Below are 22,347 nucleotides of genomic sequence, written 5' to 3'. Positions count from 1 at the left end.
CTCCAGACAATATCAAATTTCTTGATAGATGTTTATGAGACTAGATACAATTTTTAGATCTCATTGATTATAGTTACTATTAAGATGTTTGGTGCACATGGATCACTTAAATTAAAATAAAATAGGCCAAGTCCTGATATAAATCTTGATAGATGGTCCTGAAATTAGATGACAATAACACACAATTTATATCTAGACAATGAATCAATACATTACCACTCATGTAAATAACCAACCATTTTTAATAATTAATCTTTGTGGTTTTCTTTTCAAGGGGAGAGGGACATATTTAAAATGTATAAAACTGTTTTGCTCAAATAATCCAGAATGTCCTGTATCTCGAGTCTTTCTAATCCTATAGTTTAGCTGCAAGTACAAGACGTGCACTCCTTTTGTCCAGTCGACTGATGCCTCGTTTCGCTCCGTGTGATGGTTGTTGGAGACTTCCAAAGGCTTCAACTGTGGAGAACATAACACACACACACACCTCTCTCACATTATGAAGATATACAGTTCTCTGAACCGTAGAGACTGGCTTTGATACATCCTCAGTACACAGGCTTTAATGTCACCAGTATTTTGGAGCAATATCACTGTAGTGCTTTGCTGGACAATAATCATCATTGACTCGTTTCAACAAGTGAATGCATTTGGTGAGACCTGATACACGACATTATAACATAAACAGTGAATATATTTATTATGGAAGGTAATTAATGTTAACAATAATTATTACAAAAGCAATATCACTATTCTACTATATTCTGGCCCAGCTCTTGTACGGAGTCAGACTAATGAATGGGAGACAGTTCTTTCCCTTTGAATTTTAAAATATTATCCAACAAGATGTACAGTTCATAATAACTTTTTTTAAAGAATAAAATAAATCTTAAGAAGTTCATTCTGATGTTCATGGAAGTTGTCTGATGGATGACTTGAATATTTAAAGCAGAATGTGGACCATGTGTTCCTTTTAATTCATACATTTCCCAACAGTGCTGATTCAGACAATGAGAAGTACTTGACTACTTCGGCAAGGGTCCAATTTCTCTTCCCTCAAATAAAAAGCTGAGGACCATAACTCTACAGTAGGTTTTCCTTAAGTTCACCAAGACAAACAAGTTCACAATTTTTTGATCCATTACACTTCAACACAACCTGTCTTCATATTAGTAGTAATGAATAGTCTTTGAACATCCACAGGCCTCTTTGTAAAGAAAACCCAACATAAAAACCTGGGCACAGCAAGAGAGTACCTTAATTGCACCAACTTAACCACAGTGGATAAATATATCAAACAGCCCTAGCCCTGGCCCTTCAACACTTGTGTACGGTCACTGAAGCTTAGCTCTTTTTGAGTGTCCTGCAAAATCTTGACATTTAACGAGCAGTTTCTTCAGCACAGCAGTTCTGGAAGCTCCTCGAGCTTTACCTAGTACTATCTGGACTCGCCGTCTTTATGTGTGGCAAATAGGCCCAAGTCTCCTGCCCCACCAAGTCTGGGGCCACGGGGTGGAGTAGATGATCTGTTCACAGACGGAATTAGAGGTGGTGGAGCCCCAACAGACAATGGCCCAACTAGACCTGGTGCCTTGGCTAGAATGCCATTAGGTAAGTGAGAGTGTGAATGCAGAGGTCCCAGTCTAGAGTAGAGGCCAGGGTGATGTGATGCTTGTGCAGAGGCTCCAGCTGATTGGAGGTGAGAGTGGGATAGCAGCCCTGCGTGAAGCTGTTCTAGGTGGGCAGCATGAGATGGGCTAGGAAGGTGAGGTGCGGATAGGTGCGGATGTGGATGCATCCCAAAGTACCGCGCTCTCTCCAAGTCTTCCCGCATTAACTGAGCACGTTGTTCCTCATCGAACGGGTGGGACATCAAACCGAACTCTGGCCTGCCTGCTGAGGATGAAGCAGAGGACATAGAGGTAGGTACTGGTGGATGGTGTGGGCTGCTTGCCACAGCTGCCGCTACTGCAGCTCTCTCGGCCTCCAAATAACGCTGTACCTGCTGATGCTGGAGAAGTCTAGACAAGTGTGCATCAGATCGAAGTGCAAGGTGGGGATCTGACCTCAGAGCCAATTCCCTGCGTTGCTGCTGTTGAGCGGCCAGATCCCTCCAAGGGTCCCAGGGAAAGTGAGTGACTTGGGAATGACCTTGTGGAGGACCATGTGGATGTGGTGGGAAACGATCAGCTGCACCACCAAGATAGGGTTCAATACCCCGTGGACGATCTAAGAGGGACAGAGGATGGTGGGGAGGGTGCGGAGTTGGTGGAAGAAGAGGCACGCCAGGTGTAGGTGTCAATGAGAGGGTTGAGGAAGGGGTGGATGGATGGTGTGGGTGCCGACTATTAGGCCGTTCAAAGTTGTGTGAAGGCACGGCGGAATGCAGTAAAGAGATGGGCACTGGCTCAGGCTCCTCTTTACGCTCTTCTTTGACCTTGACTTGCGGGAGGAGCAACCCAGAGGTTAGACCAAGTGCAGGTTTGGATACTGGGGTTGTGGTACGATCAGGTTTCTTGACTGGAAGCGAACTAGAAGAGGCTGGACCATTGTTTTCTCGTTGTGAAGAATGGCTGGATTCTGTGCTGAGCGTGTGCGGTGGCTGTCGGTGAAACAGATCCAGAGGAGAGGGGGCTGAGGGGACGTTAGAAGGAGAGGCTGTGAGAATAGACGATGTTGAAGATCGAGGTCTGTCTGGTGCTGCGGAGGAAGCTGACACTGGTGCCCTGGATGCAGAGTGTTGTCTCTTGTCTGACTCCCGTTCTCTTTCTCTTTCACGCTCTCTGCTTTGGCCATCTGATTGAACTCCACTTCCACTCAGTGGGCCCAAGCCATTTAGATGTGAACTGGGGGTGCTGCTGCGATGCTTGTGGGATGGGACACCAGGTGACATTCGCACTGGCTGGCGTCCATACAAGAGACTGTCTCTGTGTGAAACAGTGTTAAACCAATTAAGTTATGTGTCAAGTTGCGAAATGCAATACATAATTCACTTTTGATCTTAAAAGCCCACTTGAAAACTACCTTATAACAACAAATCCTTTTAATGTCATACCTGTCCTTTTCGTCTTTTATATGAGTGGGTTCTCTTCTTTCCACATCCTTTCCTCTATCATCTCTCTTCTCTGGTCCTTTTGCCCAGGATCCAGAGGGGAAAGAGGCAGGTGTAACATGCAGACGATTCCATGGATCATGGGGGTTACCCAGTCCTCCAACTGCACTTGCAGACGGCTCAGTCTTATGTCCAAAAACATTGGCAACTAAAAGAAAATGTATAACATTTGATTAGTCTTTGGCTGAGTTTAAATGTGATCGATAAAATACTACTTAAATTAACTTTTGCGACCCTTTATTAACCCTTTATTAAAATGCTTAGGAGATGTTAGAAAACCAACACATTCAAATTAGAGCAGTGATTCTCAACTGGGGGCCTCTGCAAACATGGGGCCTGAAGATGACTTAAATGATTTAATATAAGACAAATCAACTAAAAATCAAAATACATCAAGATAAATCAAGGTTTGAAAAACTTTTTTCTTTGAGAACCAGGAATCCCACTGGAAAAGCAATGTAAATTGATGAAATCTTAAAACTCCTTGGACACTTCTATAAATGAAAAGACATTTTCAAGTTATGCCAAGTTGAACAAAATTTATTTTTTAAAAATCGTAATCTAGTTAACCACAAAAACTGCCTCAAAGTCCAAAAGGTTGAGAACCAGTGTTAGAGTAATTCGATTAATATATACATATTCTTAATAAACAAATTAGCATGACAAACCTATCGTGGGGCTGCCTAGGCCTCCAAAGGCACCAGAACTCAGGGCTCCCAAAGAAGAGTAGGAGGATGAACGAACATATGGGTCTGTAACACGAAACCCGGCCATTAGTGATAAAATCAGCTGAACACAGAGAAAATTATGCTCTACAAAGCTAGCAAATGAAGCAAGCCTGAAGAACATATCTGCACAGAGCAACAAGAGCAGCATGGGTAACATTGGCTTTTGATGCCCCTACTTTCTCAGAGACAGTCTCTTACCCAGATGTGCTGCTGAGGTGAGGAAAGGGGAATGGGACATTGATGGAGGCATGAATGGTGTGGAGGACGGATTGACTCCACCTGAGAAGACATGGGTCAACTCAGACAAAAACTTAAACACCCATAAATGGACTACCATTGAGTGTCGACATTTAGCCAAGTTTATGCTTTATATCCTCCTTAAGCCTTTCTAATTTAGAGCCCTTGTATGGCAGCACAGTAGTGCTGTAAAAATCCTTCAGTAGTGCTGTCAAAGTATTTTGTACCTGAAAACTGTTATTTAGGTAGAAACAACCCACTTCAATAGCTTAAAAGCAATCATAGCTTAAGAACAACCACAGGCTTATATCACCTGCAGATTCCTAAATTGGTTGCAGAAATAAGTGCAAGTATAACCCACCAGTGAACAGGCTTCCTGGTCTTGTAAGATCAGGAGTTGGGGGAAGGGGACCACCAAGTGGTCCTAGACCTCCTAGTCCACCAATACCAGGGCCAGGGAGTCGAGGCAACAGGTCATTACGGAAGTCCAGCTTTTGTGGATCAGCATGCATGAGCTGAGAAAGACAGCAACAGAAAGGTGGTCAAAAGAATGCCACTTTTATTTAAAAACACCTCTTAAAAGTGGAAAAAAAACCCCTTGAAATATTTCAACCATTTTGTAATTTTTGGCCTTTTTGCATTAGAACTAAACATGAACACAGATAAACACAAAAACCTTGACTTTTTCTTGATGCCTTAGAATCATCCAAGCAACACGGACATGCATAGCACACCATTTTCCAGGCTTCTGTAAAGAGATAATCCAAATAAAGTTAGAAAGAATTGTCTGCTAGTCATTTAGAGGTCAACAACTAAAATAAATCAAGTACAAAACAAAAGATTGAACTTACATTACTGACTTTTGGTGGTGGTGCAAATGGGTCTGTTAGCTGTGGACACAAACACCATACGTTATTCATATTATTAATAAGTCTCTATAAAGTTACGATTACAATGTATGATGCAAATTTGCATGATAGAGCATCTTTACCCTTGGAGGTTTAGGTGGAAGGTGGGACGGTACAACTCCCAAACCAGCAGCCATCTCTGGAGCAGCTCCCTGAAGGGCAACAAGCTGTCAATAACAACAAACTATTCAAACCCACTTCATGGGCTCAAAATATAAATAGGAAGAAAATGTGACTGGATTGGTGCCTAATATTGGCTTTAACTCAATTAAAGTGATCATCCTTACAAATCAGATTGTGCTTGAACTTTTAAAATGAATAACATGTTCAAATTTTCAGACCTTAGAATATCTTGCCCAAAAAATAAGGCCTAAATTCTTCATGGTTGTGCCATCACAACAAAACACAAACATGTGACTAATGAATATTTGTACTTTTAGCTTGTAGGATACATAATACTGCTAAAATACTATTCTCTCATTTTACCAACTGGATTAAACAAGACAAGACAACAAACATACAATAGGTTTTACTACCTTCACAGGTTAGTCATTCATAATTCATTTAAACCGAGTCCTTTCAAAGATATAGCTGAAAAATGGCCAATTTAAGAGGGATTGGAAAATTATTTAAAACATTATTTTAATTCTGATGAACCTGAAATCAAGTGAAATCAAGTCCTTATTTTAAGATTATTATAAATATCTTTAACTCCAACCAATTAATTTGTGTGATAGAAAGACTACATTTAAGTACAAAATCATTTATAATGCAACTTATATTTCTTAATAATATTTATGGAAACACTTTGGAATAGGGAACATATTCACTATTAATTAAGAGTTTTCCCTGTAAAACAAAAACAAAACAAAAAAACTACTAGCTAACTCGTAAAAAATAGTAAGGTATAGACATGTGCCGGTATTCGGTAATGCGACATATCATGGTAATGAATATGCACAATATTGTAATCGTGGGTACTTCAAAATACCAAGAATAATTATTTATGAATGACTTTAAGAATACTTTTCCCATGAACTGGTCACAATGCACAACACCACTGTATGCTGATGTAAACGAGCACGGATGAGAAGCGCATGGCAGAGCACATGAGAGACGCTCTGGATTAAAGCACATTCAATCTCTTACAGCAGATGGCACTAAACAATGCAGCTGTTACCCTGAAAACCCGTTAAAAAAACAGCTTTCTGTTTCGGAAAGTGTTTAAATGATTTAAATATCCATTCAGATTTTTGTATTCGCTATGGTGTTCATCACAGTACCAAACACGTAAATATTTAGACTTAATAGGCTATTAATTTTCAAACATGCCCTAGATATTGTTTAAAAGTGTTTCGATTCTTTATTGTTCGGTCAAACTTTACATTAGGGCTTCATTAGTTAACATTAGTTAATTCATTAGTTTACAAACTGCCAATGAAAAATTCTTCTAAACATTCATTAATCTTAGGTAATTCCAATATTTAATTACACAATGTAAAATCAAAAATTGCAACTGTGTTATTTAATGAGCTAACATGAACTAAGGGTTGTTTTTTTTGTTTTTTTACAGATTAATAACATCTGTAGCAAATGTAGCTATTGCTCATTGTGATTGCATTATCTAAGGTTAACTAATGAGGTCTTATTGTAAAGTGATACCTATTGGTCTTTATCATTCTTTTGAACTTTAATCTGTGTAAAATTTTTTACTTTATACATATTTTGTGTATTGCTTTATTGTATTTAAATGTTCAGTTATTTTTGTTATAAACCTGTTATGCTGTATTATGACAACACTTTTTTTTGCAACTAAATTTAAAAGCATTATCAATTAATCGCAACATAAAAATTTGATACCGGCATATTCCTAGTAAGGCAGATGCTTAATTTGCATGCGGTGTAGGATTTAGGGTCTAGAATATGGTCATGCAGAATAAGACATTAATGTGTGCCTTATAAGTACTAATAAGCAGCCAATATGCTAGTAATATGCATGCAATTAAGCAACTATTTAATAGTGAGTATGGTCCTTAAAATAAAGTGTTACCATAATTATAATTAGCATTCATCTGAGTGAGAACATGCATGCTAAATATTCGTAGCAATGATGTAAGAACACACTCAAACTGAAACTGAAACAACCATATATTTCTGTAATTTAACAAACAATTCCTATTTTAATATAGCCTATTTAAACATTTATCATATGATCATCAGAAATCACTATATTATGCTGATTTGCTGCCCAAGTATCATTTCTTATTATCGATGTTAAAAACATTTGTGGTGCTTAATAGAGCCCTGCATGGGCCTCATATTTAGGACCTAGCCCGAGACACTCAGGCGCTAGCCTGGCCCTTGTACGACAGCTAATCAGAATTACCGGCCTGAGCCCGTCTTTTTCCCCTTCTCCCAAAACGGCTTATACTACTACCGTTTCAGCTATTAAAATAGTTCAGTTTTGTATGTAATGGCAAAATAATTATATTATGTTTTTTTTTTTTTTTTTTTAGTTAATTTAGAAAAATGCTGGGAACCTTTTTTATTTGTTAAATATATGCTTTTGTTTTTTAACATTTTTTAATGACCAAGCTGTCAGCGGCAGACAGTGAACTGATCATAGCTTGTGTTTGATCAATTTTGCCTTCATAAATCATCACAACTTGCCTAAAATATAATCTAGATGTACAAAACCAATTCAAGCATATACAGTGGGGAAAATATTTATTTGATCCACTGCTGATTTTGTAAGTTTGCCCACTTACAAAAAAATGAAGGGTCTGCAACTTTTATGGTAGGTTTATTTTAACGTATAGAGACAGAATACCAAACAAAAACCCAGAAAAACATTATATAAAGGTTAGAAATTGATTTGCATTTCAGTGAGTGAAGTAAGTATTTGATTCCCAAGCAAAACGTGACTTAGTACTTAGTATTGCAGAAACCCTTGTTGGTAAGCACAGAGGTAAGATGTTTTTTTGTAGCTGGTCACCAGGTTTGCACACATCTCAGGAGGGATTTTGATCCACTCCTCTTTACAGATTCTCTCTAAAATCCTTAAGGTTTCTTGGCTGTCATTTGTCCACTCAAAGTTTCAGCTCCCTCCACAGATTTTCTATAGGTCTGAGGTCTGGAGACTGGCAAAGCCACTCCATGACCTTAATGTGCTTCTTCTTGATCTGGTATGTTTTGGGTTACTGGAAGACCCATTCATGACCCATCTTCAGTGTTCTGGCTGAGGGAAGGAGGTTCTCATCCAAGATTTTACATTTACATTTATGCATTTTGGCAGACACATTCAGGCTATACATTTTTTTTTTTTAAGCCATGTGTGTTCCCTGGGAATCGAACCCACAACCTTTTGCGCTCCTAACGCAAAGCTCTACCTCTGAGCCACAGGAACAGAACATGGCCATAAAAGTAAAATTTTACAGTACATGGCCCCGTCCATTTGCCCCTCAATGTGGTGAAGTCGTCCTGTACCCTTAGCAGAAAAACAGCCCCAAAGCATAATGTTTCCACCTCCATGCTTGACTGTAGGGATGGAGTTCTTGGGGTCATAGTCAGCATTTCTCTCCCTCTAAACACGGTGAGTTGAGTTAATGCCAAAGAGCTCAATTTTGGTCTCATCTGACTAGAGCACTTTCTCTAAAGCCTTCTCTGAATCATTTAGATGTTCTTTGGCAAACTTTAAACGGGCCTGTACATGTGCCTTCTTGAGCAGCGGGACCTTGTGGGCATGAGAGGTTGGAATGGAAGATACAGATTGTGTGGACAGGTGTCTTATACACCTAACGAGCTGACATTAGGAGTAACTTCTTAAAGTGGCAGGACAAATCTGTGTTCCACATGGGCACATAACCAATCTGTGGGAGCCAGAGTTCTTGCTGGTTGGGAGGGGCTTAAATACTTATTTCACTCACTGAAATACAAATCAATTTCTAACCTTTATATAATGTTTTTTTTTCTGTATTTTTTGGTTGATATTTTGTCTCTTATCTGTTTAAATAAACCTAATATAAAAATTTCAGACCCTTGATTTCTTTGTAAGTGGGCAAACTTACAAAATCAGCAGGGGATCAAATAAATATTTTTCCACACTCTAACAATGTTTGAACATTAAACCTGCGCTTTATCCAAGTTTATGTGGAGAGTGGAAGCTAAAGCGTGCTTTGCAGGACATGGAAGCACCAGCACAATCATTTGCATTTTTTTTTTCAGTGGAAACAACTTAAAATAGCCTACGCTGTCATTTTTGCTCAAAAAGGTAAGTAATACATCATCCGGAACTGTAAAGACTCTACTTGTATTTGTGTGCACTCACAGTATTAACAAAATGTTGTACTTTTATAAAATAAAGGAAACAAAAATGATGCGCTTTCTGCCGTCTCGTCTTGAACAGGAGCACTTCACAAAAATTAATCGAAACTCAGTGAATACATGCCTCACAGACATGATAAATAAATCTATAGAAAGCTTTAAATTACTACATAACGAATTAAAACAAATCGAAAACAAAAACTCTTTCATTATAATCATAATCCATAAAGATTCACTTCTCTCTAAAGGCACGTATAATGAAGATATGGCGAGACAGGATTGTCATCTTTATCTTTGTGACAGACTCAGAAAACACTAGTTTATTAGTAAAGAATTCAAATATCTCCTTACTATTTCCCCCGACACACTTTTGCTAGGGCTTTGCAGCAAGATTTAGCCACTCTTGACAGTAGCTGTAGCATGTTGTTTCCACCATGTTTTTCATCACTAATTGATGGACGTGTAAAATACAAAATTTGGAGAAGCCCAAAAACAGGCCCGAGGCTTGGCCCGCCTCTGAACTATGATGTGAAAATTGGCCTGAAGCCTGGCCCGAGGGGCATAAAAAAGTCGAGGCCCGGGCTGAAGTGCTTAATATAATTGTGGAAAAAGTTATACTTAATATTATAATTATATATATTCATATATAATTAACATTTTTTTTAGGATTCTTTGATGAATAAAATGTTAAAATAAACAGCAGTTAATTTATTTTGTAACACCATGTCTTTAATGTCACCTTAGATCAATTTAATGCATCCTTGCTGAATGAAAATAAACTTTGTCTTTTGAACAGTTGTGCACATTATTAGGTAAATATGCTGACTATTGTTAAAGGGGTCATATGATGAGTTTTCAAGTTTTCCTTTCTCTTTGGAGTGTTACAAGCTGTTCATGAATATATTAGATCCCTAAAGTTGAAAAGATTAAAGTCTCAAACCCAAAGAGATATTCTTTATAAAAGTTAACACTCGCCCACGCCCTCCTAGAACGCCTCGTTTAGACACGCCCCCACACATCTACGTCAAAGGTGTAACTTTGATTCTCGCTGTTGTCACCGCCATGTTGTGGAGACGCTGTGTTTCGTTGTGAAAGCGAAACTACTTTGTTTGGCCTTCCAAAAGAGGACACAACTAGAAATCAGTGGTTAAGTTGTATTTACAACAATGTTCCAGAACAGTTCAACTTAATATATGTGTAGGGCTAGGAGATATATCGAACGATATGATCATTTGCATCTAGTCAGTAAAGCTGGTTCCGTGATTACCACTAAATCACCATCACCTGCTTTCAAATGGAGTGGCATTTAATAGACAGAGCCGTAGAGCACTGACAAGCTACGCAATATCGCGTTCATTATCGCAGATGAATCGCCTTCGATAATGAACACGATATTGCATAGCTTTTCAGTGATCTACGGCTCTGTCTATTAAATGCCGCTCCATTTGAAAGCAGGTGATGGCGATTTAGTGGTAATCAGGGAACCGGCTTTACTGACGAAATGCACATGATCATATCGTTCGATATATCTCCCAGCCCTATGTGTGTGTGCAATGCATTTTACGGAGGACTGTTTCCTGATCCTGGGAGAAGACTACAATGTCGGCTGTTCTGACTCACAGCCTGCAAGTATGTTTTCATATTTCAAGAATTTGCCACTGACTATTCAAACGTGAGTTTTGAGCAGTGTAAAGTAGTGCTTGTTGTTTGTCGTTTCTCCGATCACAAATGCAAACATGGTTTTATGTTTACACGGGGCGATGCAACACAATGTGTAAAAAGACATTATAAATCATTATAATCTGTAATTATGTCCCCACTGGATGCAACAAATGCCTCGTTTGTAACGGGATTTATTGGTTTTGTCCCATCGCACTGGGACACGGCATCACAGTATGTAAGATTGCGTACCGTCACACGCTTGAGGCATTCGGCCAATCACAACGCACTGGATAGCTGGCCAATCAGAGCACACCTCGCTTTTCAGATCGAACAATAATAAACAACACGTTTAAAAAAATCTTTTCATAAACTAAAAAAAAAACAATAATGTACAGTTTGTGGAAAATAATGTTTTTTGAACCTTAAACTGCATAAACACATTTCATTACACAAGATACTCAAAATAAAGTTCTTTTTTAGCAACGTCATATGACCCCTTTAAATGTTTGATGAAGTGGTTGACCTTTTTATGCTCTTATGTGGTTGACAGCCAGCACATTATTATCTCCCCAGGATCACTAGATATTGTGGTAATATGCAAGCATTCTTCACCTGAATGATTTTAATATTTAATATAATACACCAAGCTTTCAGATTTAAATGTTCAAAACAATGCCCAAACAAGAACAAAAATCTTACCTTAGGCTGAAAAGCTCCATGCAATGATCTGAAAGGTCCTGTGGGCGGAAGAACGGGCACTGGGGGTGGGTACTGAGGAAAAAACTTTGTAGGAGAAAAAATAAATAATTAATAATCACAAACTAGAAGCACTTATGTGTTTCACAGAGACCTGCTATATTGACAGCAAATTTGAAAACTACCCAGCAGATTTGAATTAAACTTCAGTAATACAAATGTTTTTAAAAAACTTACTGGGTGTCGAAAGAGACCGTCTATTTTGCCTGGATACTTATCAAACTGAAACACAACAAGCACAAGAGAAATGTCAAAGTGTGAAATTTCATAATCAGTCACTTTTTGAAACTAGCCATCCATGGGCTACAGATGACTCCTCACCAGTGGTGGTGGTGCAGCTGTGGGATGTAAGAAGTGTTGGTGAGTATGAGTGTGCTGGTGCTGGTGATTGTGCTGATGGAACTGGTAGGCCATTGTAGGGATGGACGTTTGGGCCTGGGAGGATCTGCCTGATGTCCCAGAGCTTGAGCTTGACACAGATGGTCCTCCAGGTGCAGAGCCAGCATTTGAATCTGTCAATTAATCAAAGAGAAAAGAAAGAACTTCACCCTTCTGAACAAAAATATACACATTTAATTTTTATGATTTCATTGTCACTAAATAATGTTGTTAATGCAGTTGTTGGCATTTAGTATTTGTCACATAATGGCTGGTAAAGTTAGTTGTACCTGTTGAAGTGTGGGGTGACCCCTGCAGGAGAGGAGGTGGTGGGGGAAGGTTGGGGGACGGCGTAAAGACAGCACCGGGACTTGGTCGAGAGGAGGGCATTACTGTCCCCACACCACCTGGGCCTCGAACAAGGGACGCACTTGTAGCAGGAGTAGGTGGTCTAATTGATGAAGATGCTGACGAAGATGGTGGCTTGCCTGAGGTACTGCTCCTGATGGAAAACCAATGCCAATGTCTTTCATGTTAATACACACATGCTTTTGAATAATGTCATAAAATGTGATACAGATTGCAACTTTTTATGAGCAAGAACTGCACACCATAAGAGGAAGAGGCATGAGTGCATGTTAAGCAGGAAAAAAAATCTGCTTGAATGTGTGTGTCAGAGAGCATTTAAGATATAGATAATACCACAATCGATAATATAAATTCTAATTCTAATTGTAATTTAAATTCTTTATTTAATTAAATAACATTTTTATATTTGCATACATAATTGTAACTACTTGCGATAATTATAATTGTGCTTGTGAGGGGAAAAATATTTAATAAATCTAAATGTGATCAGAATTTATCCATGAAAGGATGCAAAATAATTTTTTTTTTTTTTTAACAGTTTGGGGTTGTTAACATTTATGTTTTTAAAAAAGCCTCTTGTGCTCACCAAGGCAGCAATTATTTGGTCAAAAATAATGTAAAAAAAGTAAAATTGTGAAATATTACTACAATTAAAAACAACTGTTTTCTATTTTAATATATTTGAAAATTTTAATTTATTCTTGTGATGGCAAAGCAGCCATTATTCCAGTCTTCAGTGTCACATGCTCCTTCATAAACATTCTAAATGCATTTACTGTAACTTTTAATCAATTCAATACATTGTTGCTGGACAAAAGTATTAATTTCTAATGGTATACAAAAACACTGTACAACCCAGTATCTTGTAAACATTCATTTGTTTACAAAAAACACTGTACCCTTACTATGTAAAGCCAAGCAAACAGACTGAAATAACCTATTTCAGCCAGCTCCATTTTTATGTACAATATGCATGAGACCGTATATGAACAGACAGCAATTGTAAGAGATAATTCTATTAACTTTAACAGCATGATTGGATTTAGAAGGCTGAGGGCATTATTGAAATTAAAATGTACAGAAACAAGTTCTCATTTTTCTTCTGAATTAATGTATGGCTGTATGTTATATATAGATATGTGTATATCAATATTATTTATAGTATATTACTATATTTACATTATTGTTATTTTCTGTCTGTAAGATGAACCAATTAAAAGCAAAAAAAGTTTCACTACACTGACCTGTTGTTGCTGTAGATTGGTTGTGACTTTACAGGGAAAGGGAAAGGCTTGTGTTTGTGCTGTGTTGGGCTAGGATCATGGCGGTGATAGGGACCACCATTTCCATTACGCAGCTCTGGAAGTGAGTTGGAGACCGAGGCAGTGGAATGGGCTGCAATGCTAGGCAGAGAGGATGAGGTAGAGATGGGCTCAGGGTAAGGCAGCTCCATACTCCTCTCCTGACTCCTCTCCAGGCCAGAGACCCGAGGTGTGACTGACAGAAGGGGTTGCGAGCTATTTGAGGGCAAGAGAGGGCAACCGTTGCCCACAGCCGCGCTTGCAGAGTTGGAGTTAACTGCTGTGGAAAAAGAGAGCCCTACAATGTAATGCATGTAATGCTCTTTTTCATGCTTTACAACAACATAAATAATCAAACAGTTCCATGAAGGCTTTCAAAAAAGCATGAGAAATATCTGAGTGGCATATAAATTAATCTGCATTTTAATTAACAATGAACACCACTGTCCAATTCAAATCCCAAAAACATACAAAAATATAATTATTCCTAGGTAATTCACCATCTACCAGCACAATATATACACCTGCTACTGCCATAAGACATTTACCTTCTCTTGTGCAGACGATGAATGCTGGCTCCATATTGTCAGAAGCCTAAACAGTGGGAAAAATGTCATTATCGAAATAGTAAAATGCATCAAAATACATAAAGGAAATTCAAGAATAACACATTTTTACCTTATCCCCTGATTCACTCTCTGTATCACACTGAGGATTAAAAATAAAGAGATAAAGTTATAGCCTACATTTGTGTGGAGAAATTCTTTTATGACAATTTCCCTTGTTAATAATATATAATTTATAATACACAAACGAAAACATACAATACCGTTCAGTTGGGTCAGTATTTTTTTTTCAAAAGAAAATAGTATTATTATTCAGCAAAGGATGCATTTAATTGATCAAAATGGACAGTAAAGGCTATTACATGGTTAAAAAATATTTCCATTTTTTTTAATCATGCTTTCCACAATACTACAGTATATCAACATTGTTAATAAATGAGAAATGTTTCATGATAACAATAATCAGCATATTAGAATGATCGAGTGTCATCGACGACTATTGTAATGGCTGCTGAATTTAACTTTGCCATTACAAGAATAAGTTACATTTTCAAATATACTTATATAGTTATTTTAAGTTGTAATAATATTTTACAATAATACTGTGAAATGTACTTTTATTTTAATCAAATAAAAGCAGCTTTATTAATAATAGACATTGAAAAAACATTAAACAATCTTAAACTTTTAAATGGTAGAGTATGTGAACAACATATGTATGCTTTGAAAGTCTGAACAAATTTCGAAGTCATATTTTTGGACAGCAAAGAAAAGCACAAAACCCACTGAAAAAAAAAACAACTCACAATATATCCTGTCTCCATGTGATTCCCAGATACCTGAAACAGACATTTAAAATAGTCAAACCACCGTGAAAATAAATACTGAGTAGCAAATACGTAATTACATGAAAGCAATAAAAATAAAACAGATTTATAGTTCTTTTTGTCTTACATTATAAAGGTCAGCTGAAAGTAGACAGTTACAGCCAGACATATAGGCTAGGATAACTAATTGTCTGATATTTGGCCATTCTGAGAAACTGCATTGGGCGATAACCATTAGCTGTTCCTTTTTGGCAATATTTCTTCTATTAATTAATAAAATTATTAAATCTATTAATTGCAATTTTTGTTGGCTTTGAATTCTATAACCACAAACATGTAAATACATCAGCCAAGGATCGCCCGGCTCTCCCAGCAACTGTACCGTAAAAAATAACTCTTTTGACTGCTGCTAGAACAGCGAGAAGCATATTCACATGTGATGCAAATTTTGATGCTTGGACCAGTCACTGCGTCTAATTTCCCCAACAATTAGGCTTCTGACACATCATGACTGCTCAATATTGAAAACTTATTTTAAAATGACCAATTGATTTACACCGGACTCTCATCCACGCGGGCCTATTCTAGAAATATTTGTGCTGCACCCAAAACATTGCAGTGACATGTTTTTCATGGGCGTTTGCACATAAAGGATTTTATTTTTTGGTGTTTATAGAGCATTAAAGGGTTATGAAACTACAGTACTAACCTTAGCATCTCCCTTTCTCTTCAGTTTAGATTTGATTTTCCTGCGCTGCTCCCAACTGTTGGTGTACGTAGCAGGAGGTCCTTCCTCCGGCTCTGACAGAGGCCCTCCGTTTTCATCCAGGCCTCTCTTCCTTTTGATTCCTCTACCCATGAACAAGCCAGAACGCTCTGGAGGCTTTAGGGAACAGTCCAGCTTTCAAAGTAACACAGTAAAACATGTTAATGCAGCAAATGTATGAGCGCTATACTGAGACTTTGCTGTTTATTCATTTTACACTGAGTTTTAATATTTTATACTAAAATTAAAATGGAAAACAGCTCTAATATACATACTTCTATATATATGGAAACTTCGAATATACATATTGTACTACAGCACTTAATACAGGACTAGTCAGAGATAGACAAGCACACAAACCTCCAAGGCCTCCAGGCTTATGAAGCTGGCTATAGCGAATCCATCGATGATATCCTCCTCGCAAGACACTGATTCTCGCTTCCTCCGACGCGGAGGCCGGTGTCTGGTCCCGGGGAAGCCGGGTCTGCATTCTCCTCCGCTGGCACGGAGCAGCGAGTCTCCTCTGCAGAGTTCTTGGTCCGAGGCCGAGGATGGCGACGAGGCCCTGTGCTCAGCGAGGTCCGCTCTCCTCCGCCGCCGCTCTCGGTCACGCTGCGAGCGGGAGCGACGGCTCTGTCTGAAGCCTCCGCTTCGACTGGGACCGTCCATGTCAAGGTCCGACAAAGGCACTTAATAAAAACACACCCTGGTCCGGCCTGGGGGACTTTACAACTGATACCTAATAAAAACCAGCGCCTCCAGCACCAGTGTTGCGGATCTCCGATGAAAATGTGGTTTAAGGTTCCTGTCTTATAATCTAATCGAGTCCAGTGGAGGATGTATGGTGTAAGCACACTGCAGTCTGAGTACAGTCATGTCTGGGCAGCACCGGGCCTGTTTTATCCAATAACACAGCGATTATAAAAGCTTTCAGATATTCCACTTAATGTCTTCCTGTCAAAACATTGTCACTTTCATCTGAGGAAGAAAAAAGGAGAAACTACCGTTCAGTGGCGCAGTCGGGTTTTTAAACATTCAGCATGGCTGGTTATTAACTAAGAAAACATGCTGATTTGATCCTGAAAGAGCTTATTTTCTACATATAGAATATAAACAAGAATAAATAAAACACATCACTTAAGAAAGAAAGTATAACTATCGCGTTTTAATGGCATAAAGGAGAAGTGTCTACCTCATAAGTCAGGGCCGAGTTTTCGTTAGTAAACTTTATTAAAAGGAAGATGATCAGCACAAACAAAGTCCAATTGTGACACATAAGCAGTCCTTTATAGATTAAAATATTTTAGTTGAGTATTATTATTACTGAAGCAAATAAATCGGTTAACAGCGACGAGTTAAATCGCTCTCTCAGCTGACGATGCTAGCTTGCTAGTTAGCTAACCTGGTTAGGCTCGCGGATTGAAACACACTCGTTTTAAACGACCAAATGCGTAACATTTTTGTTTACTATACTATAAATTACATTATGAAAATCAATTGTCGATTGTGATATTGCCAACTATTTATCGATTATTATATATCCGGTGTGTTAAACAACCAGGCGAGCAAACACTAACGTTACCACCTTACCACAGATCAAATGTCATTTTAAAAGATCAATCATTCGTGTAACAGTGGTCTAGATCGCTATTTCTCTTCTCTGTAGACGGGCCCAAAGCCATTTAATATGACTCCAATAAAACAAGCTCACCGTGTAGCCTGTGGTTCGTTGACACCCCATCTTGCACTTCACATTTATAAAGGAAATTAAACTAATTACTCAGATCAGTACACGAATACAACCGATGAACGTAACTCGACTGGTAACTACAAATACTCTATTTACTGATTTTAAAAACCTATAAGATTAATCAAGATACTAGCCTATTAGCTCTCTGTGACGATCAGAGGAGAAAATGAAACACTGTGTGATGTGTTTTAATCTCCACTCGAGTATAAAACACATTACGTTATTTTTTGCTTAAAACTAACCCACTCTGTTATGTTTCACTAACGATGCTCACAGTAAGAAAACGACAACAATATTTCCAATCACACCCACCACTCGCGCTGTAGACAGGGCCATTTTCCTCTGGCTTCTCCTTTCGTCCGAGCCTCCATTTAAAACGATAATAATATACAACAGGCCCCAAGGCCTCGGGCTGGAGTTGCACCGTCACGGATGTTGAGCGCAGCCCCGTCAGCGCAGGCTGGGCACCTCCTTCCGCGGCCCGCTGCGGGATCCACTGTGTGCGGTCAAGCTGGAGATTTCGCCGGTGTCCGCAGCAGAAGCTGTTTTTTCCTCAAGCGTATCGTGAAATGTGACTTATGAAAGCTTGCTTTTCGTCCCGATCGTCAAAACGGGAAAAACTGATTTCTTCAATTTTATTTGGGAAGCTGAGACATACATGAAGCCTGGGTGGATAACCCGTAGCAGTCAAACTGCATTGTGTGCTTCTGTCGGGGTTTCTTCCTCTGTTGATGCACTCGAGGCAGGCGCTACTGAATGCGACGACAGTACCGCCATCTGCTGCCAGTGAAGGGCACGAGCGAGTGCCTTGTGCGGTATTTACTAACTTCTGCCCTGATGATCATCATGCACATTTGTTCTCAGCATCCAAAACAAGCGTTTTAGTGGTAATACCGAGATGTTTGTTTACTTTAAATTATATTACCAATCTAATTTGAAATATATGTATAATTAACCAATGTAACCACCTATTTTATTTGTTTCTGGAAAAAAATGTTGGTAAACTTTAACTGAGATTCTAAAAAAAATCAGCTATGATTTTATTTTTTTTTAATTAATTTTATTTTCTAAGTTACATGCAAACGAGAACAGTACAGAATATATCAACACTGCATTATACTATACATCCACACAAAAATATAGAGACGGCATGTGCTGTATAAGAGCTTATGGGGGATTTGAAAATATATCAGCTATTATTATTATTATTATTATTATTATTATCTTAAATTGCATTATTGGTTATTTATTTGTTATTTTTATTATATTATTTATTTTATTTTAAATCTGGACCGTTGAGGTTATGTATGCTATTTTTTATTTTTTGCTTACAAATATGAAATTAAGCTAACAAAATAAATGCTTTAACAATAATTTCAATACATTTACCTATATTAAGATAAAATAATTTATTTCTATGTAAGATACCAACAATACAGTGCCGACTACTTAATTTGATAAAGCACAATAACAAAACAGTATTATAATAAAAAAGTAAAGTTTGTGGAACGTATTGTATGACGCGTTTCCTGTGACGCAGACCTATACAAAGGAAGTAGTGACATTCATATGCGGAAGAGGTTAGAGTGGGGAAAACAATCGGGTGGATCGGCGAACTGTAACTGTAAATAAGGAACAGAAGAAACAAACCACGGCGTGATAGTTGGTCTGTTCAGCTGTTGGTATCTCTGGCGGACGTTTTCCACGTAAAGAAGAGACAAGGTAAAAACGGGAGCGATAGGCCTCCGGGTTTTCTTTCTTTTCTTGAGCTAATTTTAGCAACTGATTCCAGTATTGTTGTTATTTGTGAAGGATATTGGTCATTTTAAAAAACGAATAATCATTTAACACGTTATTTTTCAGAGTTTCAGTCAGAATTATCGTTGTCCTTTTGAGTGTTTTGAGAAGGTTTTAGTGTTTATTGTGCTAAATGTCCCGGTTCATTGTCACTGATAGTATATAGCACAAATATAAGCTGAATAATAGGGTGTGTTCAAAATTTTCTCAATATTAAATTGCGAAGGAATGGAACAATGTGACAGCTATCACAGTATGGGTGATGCCACTTGATTCATAGATAATAAAATAAAATTAAAATAAAATATTTTTATTCGCCAGTTGCTGTAGAAACCACTTGTTCACATAGTCCCATATGACATACATGTAAACAATGATGTCATGGCATCACGTGGCTGTCATCAAATCGCGTGTGGAAATCTGAATTCCTTTTCTGTGACTTAATTGTCTCTCTGTAATGCCATTTCTATTTTAAACAGATTATGGAAACCCTTCAAACTTCTAACAGTCTGGTCTTCTCTCTCTCTCTCTCTCTCTCTCGTTTATTCATGTCAGATGGAGTTCCTGTTTGGAAGAAGAAAGACTCCAGAGGAGATGCTCAGACAGAATCAGAGAGCGTTAAATAGAGCCATGAGAGATCTAGACAGAGAACGGCAGAGACTGGAGCAACAGGAAAAGAAAATAATTGCTGACATTAAGAAAATGGCCAAACAAGGACAGATGGTAAGGAGAGTTTTAAATTGACATCCAGATGTCACTGCCAGGGATGAAGTCTCGCTGGAGTGCAAAGAATGTTCTTTTTCTGACAGGATGCTGTGAAGATCATGGCTAAGGACTTGGTGCGCACAAGAAGATATGTCAAGAAATTCATCATGATGAAAGCCAATATTCAAGCTGTCAGCCTTAAAATCCAAACCCTCAAATCAAACAACAGCATGGCGCAGGCCATGAAAGGAGTCACCAAAGCTATGGCCACCATGAACAGACAGGTATATCTGCTATAGCATTTCAATTTCTGTTTGTCTTGCCAACAGACAGCTTGTTGATATGCATTTGCTGATATAAATTCCTTTTCCTGTCAATGCAGTTGAAGTTGCCACAGATTCAAAAGATCATGATGGAGTTTGAGCGCCAAAGTGAAATCATGGACATGAAGGAGGAGATGATGAATGATGCAATTGACGATGCAATGGGCGATGAAGATGATGAAGAGGAGAGGTGAGGAAAAAGATCATTAATAAAGACGTTTATAATTATAATTTATATAAGATTTCCTTTTGATTTAATGCCGTTCTTTTAAACTTTGTCACAATTCAGAAAAAAATATCATGATTTCCAACAGAAATATTAAGCATAACAACTATTTTCAGCATTGATGATAATAATAAATTATCTCCTGACATGTGCTCTTTTTGCTTTGAATGCAGTGATGCCGTGGTTTCCCAAGTTCTGGATGAGCTGGGTCTGAATCTTTCTGACGAGCTTTCAAGTAAGCAAAAAAGACACCACAGTTACCTTGCTATAGAATTACACTCAGAAAGTGGTTCTCATATTACCTCTATTATTTAAATCAATTAGACCTGCCTTCTACTGGAGGAAACCTTTCAGTTGCAGCTGGGAAAAAAGCGGAACCGCAGGCTACGCTGGCGGATGCCGATGCTGACTTGGAGGAGAGGCTGAACAACCTCAGGAGAGACTGAGAATGAAAGGACTTTATGTAAAGGTTTTGATTCGGAACTGTCTGTGCAAAGCTCGCGTCACTAAAATGTATACTGATGCAAAGAAAGAGGTTTTTGTATTTTTTCCCTGACATTAGACGCTTTAATGCGTCCTTTTTGTTTTTCTGTCTTCTTTTATGACATATGCTGTATAAATATTACCAAACGCGTAACCCAAATGAAGATGCAATGCATCAGACTGATCTCAAGCCTTCCGTTTAGACAAATCCTTTTTAAAGGTGATACAATCAACAAAGAATCTGTTACCCCAAGAATCCAACTTGATCTTTTGAGGAAACATTAACACTAAATGTTTCATTACTATAAAAACTGGTTTGCCACACATCATGTTTTCATTTTAATAAACACAGATGTTGATACTGATCTTTTATATAAATAGTGCAAAATGGAGTCACTCCAGTTTTCAATCTGTTCATATAAGGGTACATCAGAGGATTACCTTTAAAATACTATCATAATCTTCTAATAATACATTCATCTTGATCTTTTAGTGGTAAATACCTTTGTATAATAAATGTGGTGGTGTATATATATATATTCTTATATATATATTATATATATATATATATATATATATTTTTTTTTTTTTTTTTTTTTTTTCTCAAAGTGATTGAATCTCTAGTTACTACACCCAGGCCTGTTCAGTAAACAATAAAAGTTTTTGCAAGGCAACATCTCACAATAACTTTGGTCTATTTATTATGAAAAAAAACTTGGAAGCAGTTTTCCTAAGCATGTTTTATCACAAAATAATATTGAAAATTAAAATTAAATATCAGTGTATTTATCTCATGGTGAATCAAAAGAGGTGGTATATTTTGAAAATATATATATATTTCTTGTTATTTTGCTTTTTTTTTTTTGGTTCAATAAATATTTTTCACACTTACCATGACGTGATCAAATGTGTTCAGTAATATTTGGTGTGACAAATTGACTTTTGCATATATAATGCAATATATAATATTTGAAAAATACTGTTAAACAAAATAGTTAAATCTTCAGTCTTTGAATAAATGTGATTCGTTCTCACAAAATCTTGCCTGTATCACATCTTTATAATTCTAAGGGACAAATCAAGTGATTTGTGGACAAAAATACTACAGTAAGAACAAATATGGAAACATG

At 37.7% G+C, this 22,347-nt stretch overlaps 2 protein-coding genes across 7 annotated transcripts; one reads left to right on the top strand and one right to left on the bottom strand.

The window, feature by feature from the left end:
- Nucleotides 1–224: 224 nt before the first annotated feature.
- On the bottom strand, nucleotides 225–18,446 carry fbrs (fibrosin). 6 transcript variants are annotated; one of them, XM_042735582.1, is made up of 19 exons: nucleotides 17,996–18,446; nucleotides 16,294–16,911; nucleotides 15,877–16,068; nucleotides 15,147–15,179; nucleotides 14,453–14,482; nucleotides 14,323–14,368; nucleotides 13,718–14,051; nucleotides 12,395–12,606; nucleotides 12,048–12,238; nucleotides 11,904–11,948; nucleotides 11,670–11,753; nucleotides 5,069–5,152; nucleotides 4,929–4,967; nucleotides 4,754–4,825; nucleotides 4,439–4,592; nucleotides 4,039–4,119; nucleotides 3,781–3,864; nucleotides 3,056–3,260; nucleotides 225–2,927 (listed from the first exon to the last, which is right to left on the bottom strand). In XM_042735582.1, the coding sequence occupies exons 2-19, from the start codon at nucleotides 16,600–16,602 to the stop codon at nucleotides 1,439–1,441; spliced, it is 3,684 nt and encodes a 1,227-aa protein (XP_042591516.1). In that variant the 5' UTR covers nucleotides 16,603–16,911; nucleotides 17,996–18,446; the 3' UTR covers nucleotides 225–1,438. The 6 variants fall into 6 exon arrangements, with proteins under 6 accessions (XP_042591516.1, XP_042591515.1, XP_042591517.1 ...); XM_042735581.1 differs by having other exon boundaries at nucleotides 13,718–14,054; nucleotides 17,996–18,445; XM_042735583.1 differs by having other exon boundaries at nucleotides 5,069–5,137; nucleotides 13,718–14,054; nucleotides 17,996–18,444.
- A 783-nt stretch (nucleotides 18,447–19,229) lies between these two features.
- On the top strand, nucleotides 19,230–21,266 carry chmp2a (charged multivesicular body protein 2A). Its single transcript, XM_019075618.2, has 6 exons — nucleotides 19,230–19,405; nucleotides 20,036–20,203; nucleotides 20,290–20,469; nucleotides 20,568–20,698; nucleotides 20,908–20,969; nucleotides 21,059–21,266. Exons 2-6 carry the CDS (start codon nucleotides 20,036–20,038, stop codon nucleotides 21,178–21,180), a joined length of 663 nt encoding a protein of 220 aa, XP_018931163.1. The 5' UTR covers nucleotides 19,230–19,405; the 3' UTR covers nucleotides 21,181–21,266.
- The last annotated feature ends 1,081 nt before the right edge of the window (nucleotides 21,267–22,347 follow it).

The sequence above is a fragment of the Cyprinus carpio genome, chromosome B12 (genome assembly GCF_018340385.1).
Source record: "Cyprinus carpio isolate SPL01 chromosome B12, ASM1834038v1, whole genome shotgun sequence".
In the NCBI taxonomy this organism is placed as follows: domain Eukaryota; kingdom Metazoa; phylum Chordata; class Actinopteri; order Cypriniformes; family Cyprinidae; genus Cyprinus; species Cyprinus carpio.
The sequence above is the reverse complement of the archived record's forward strand: the minus strand, read 5'-3'. Positions and strand labels throughout refer to the sequence as shown.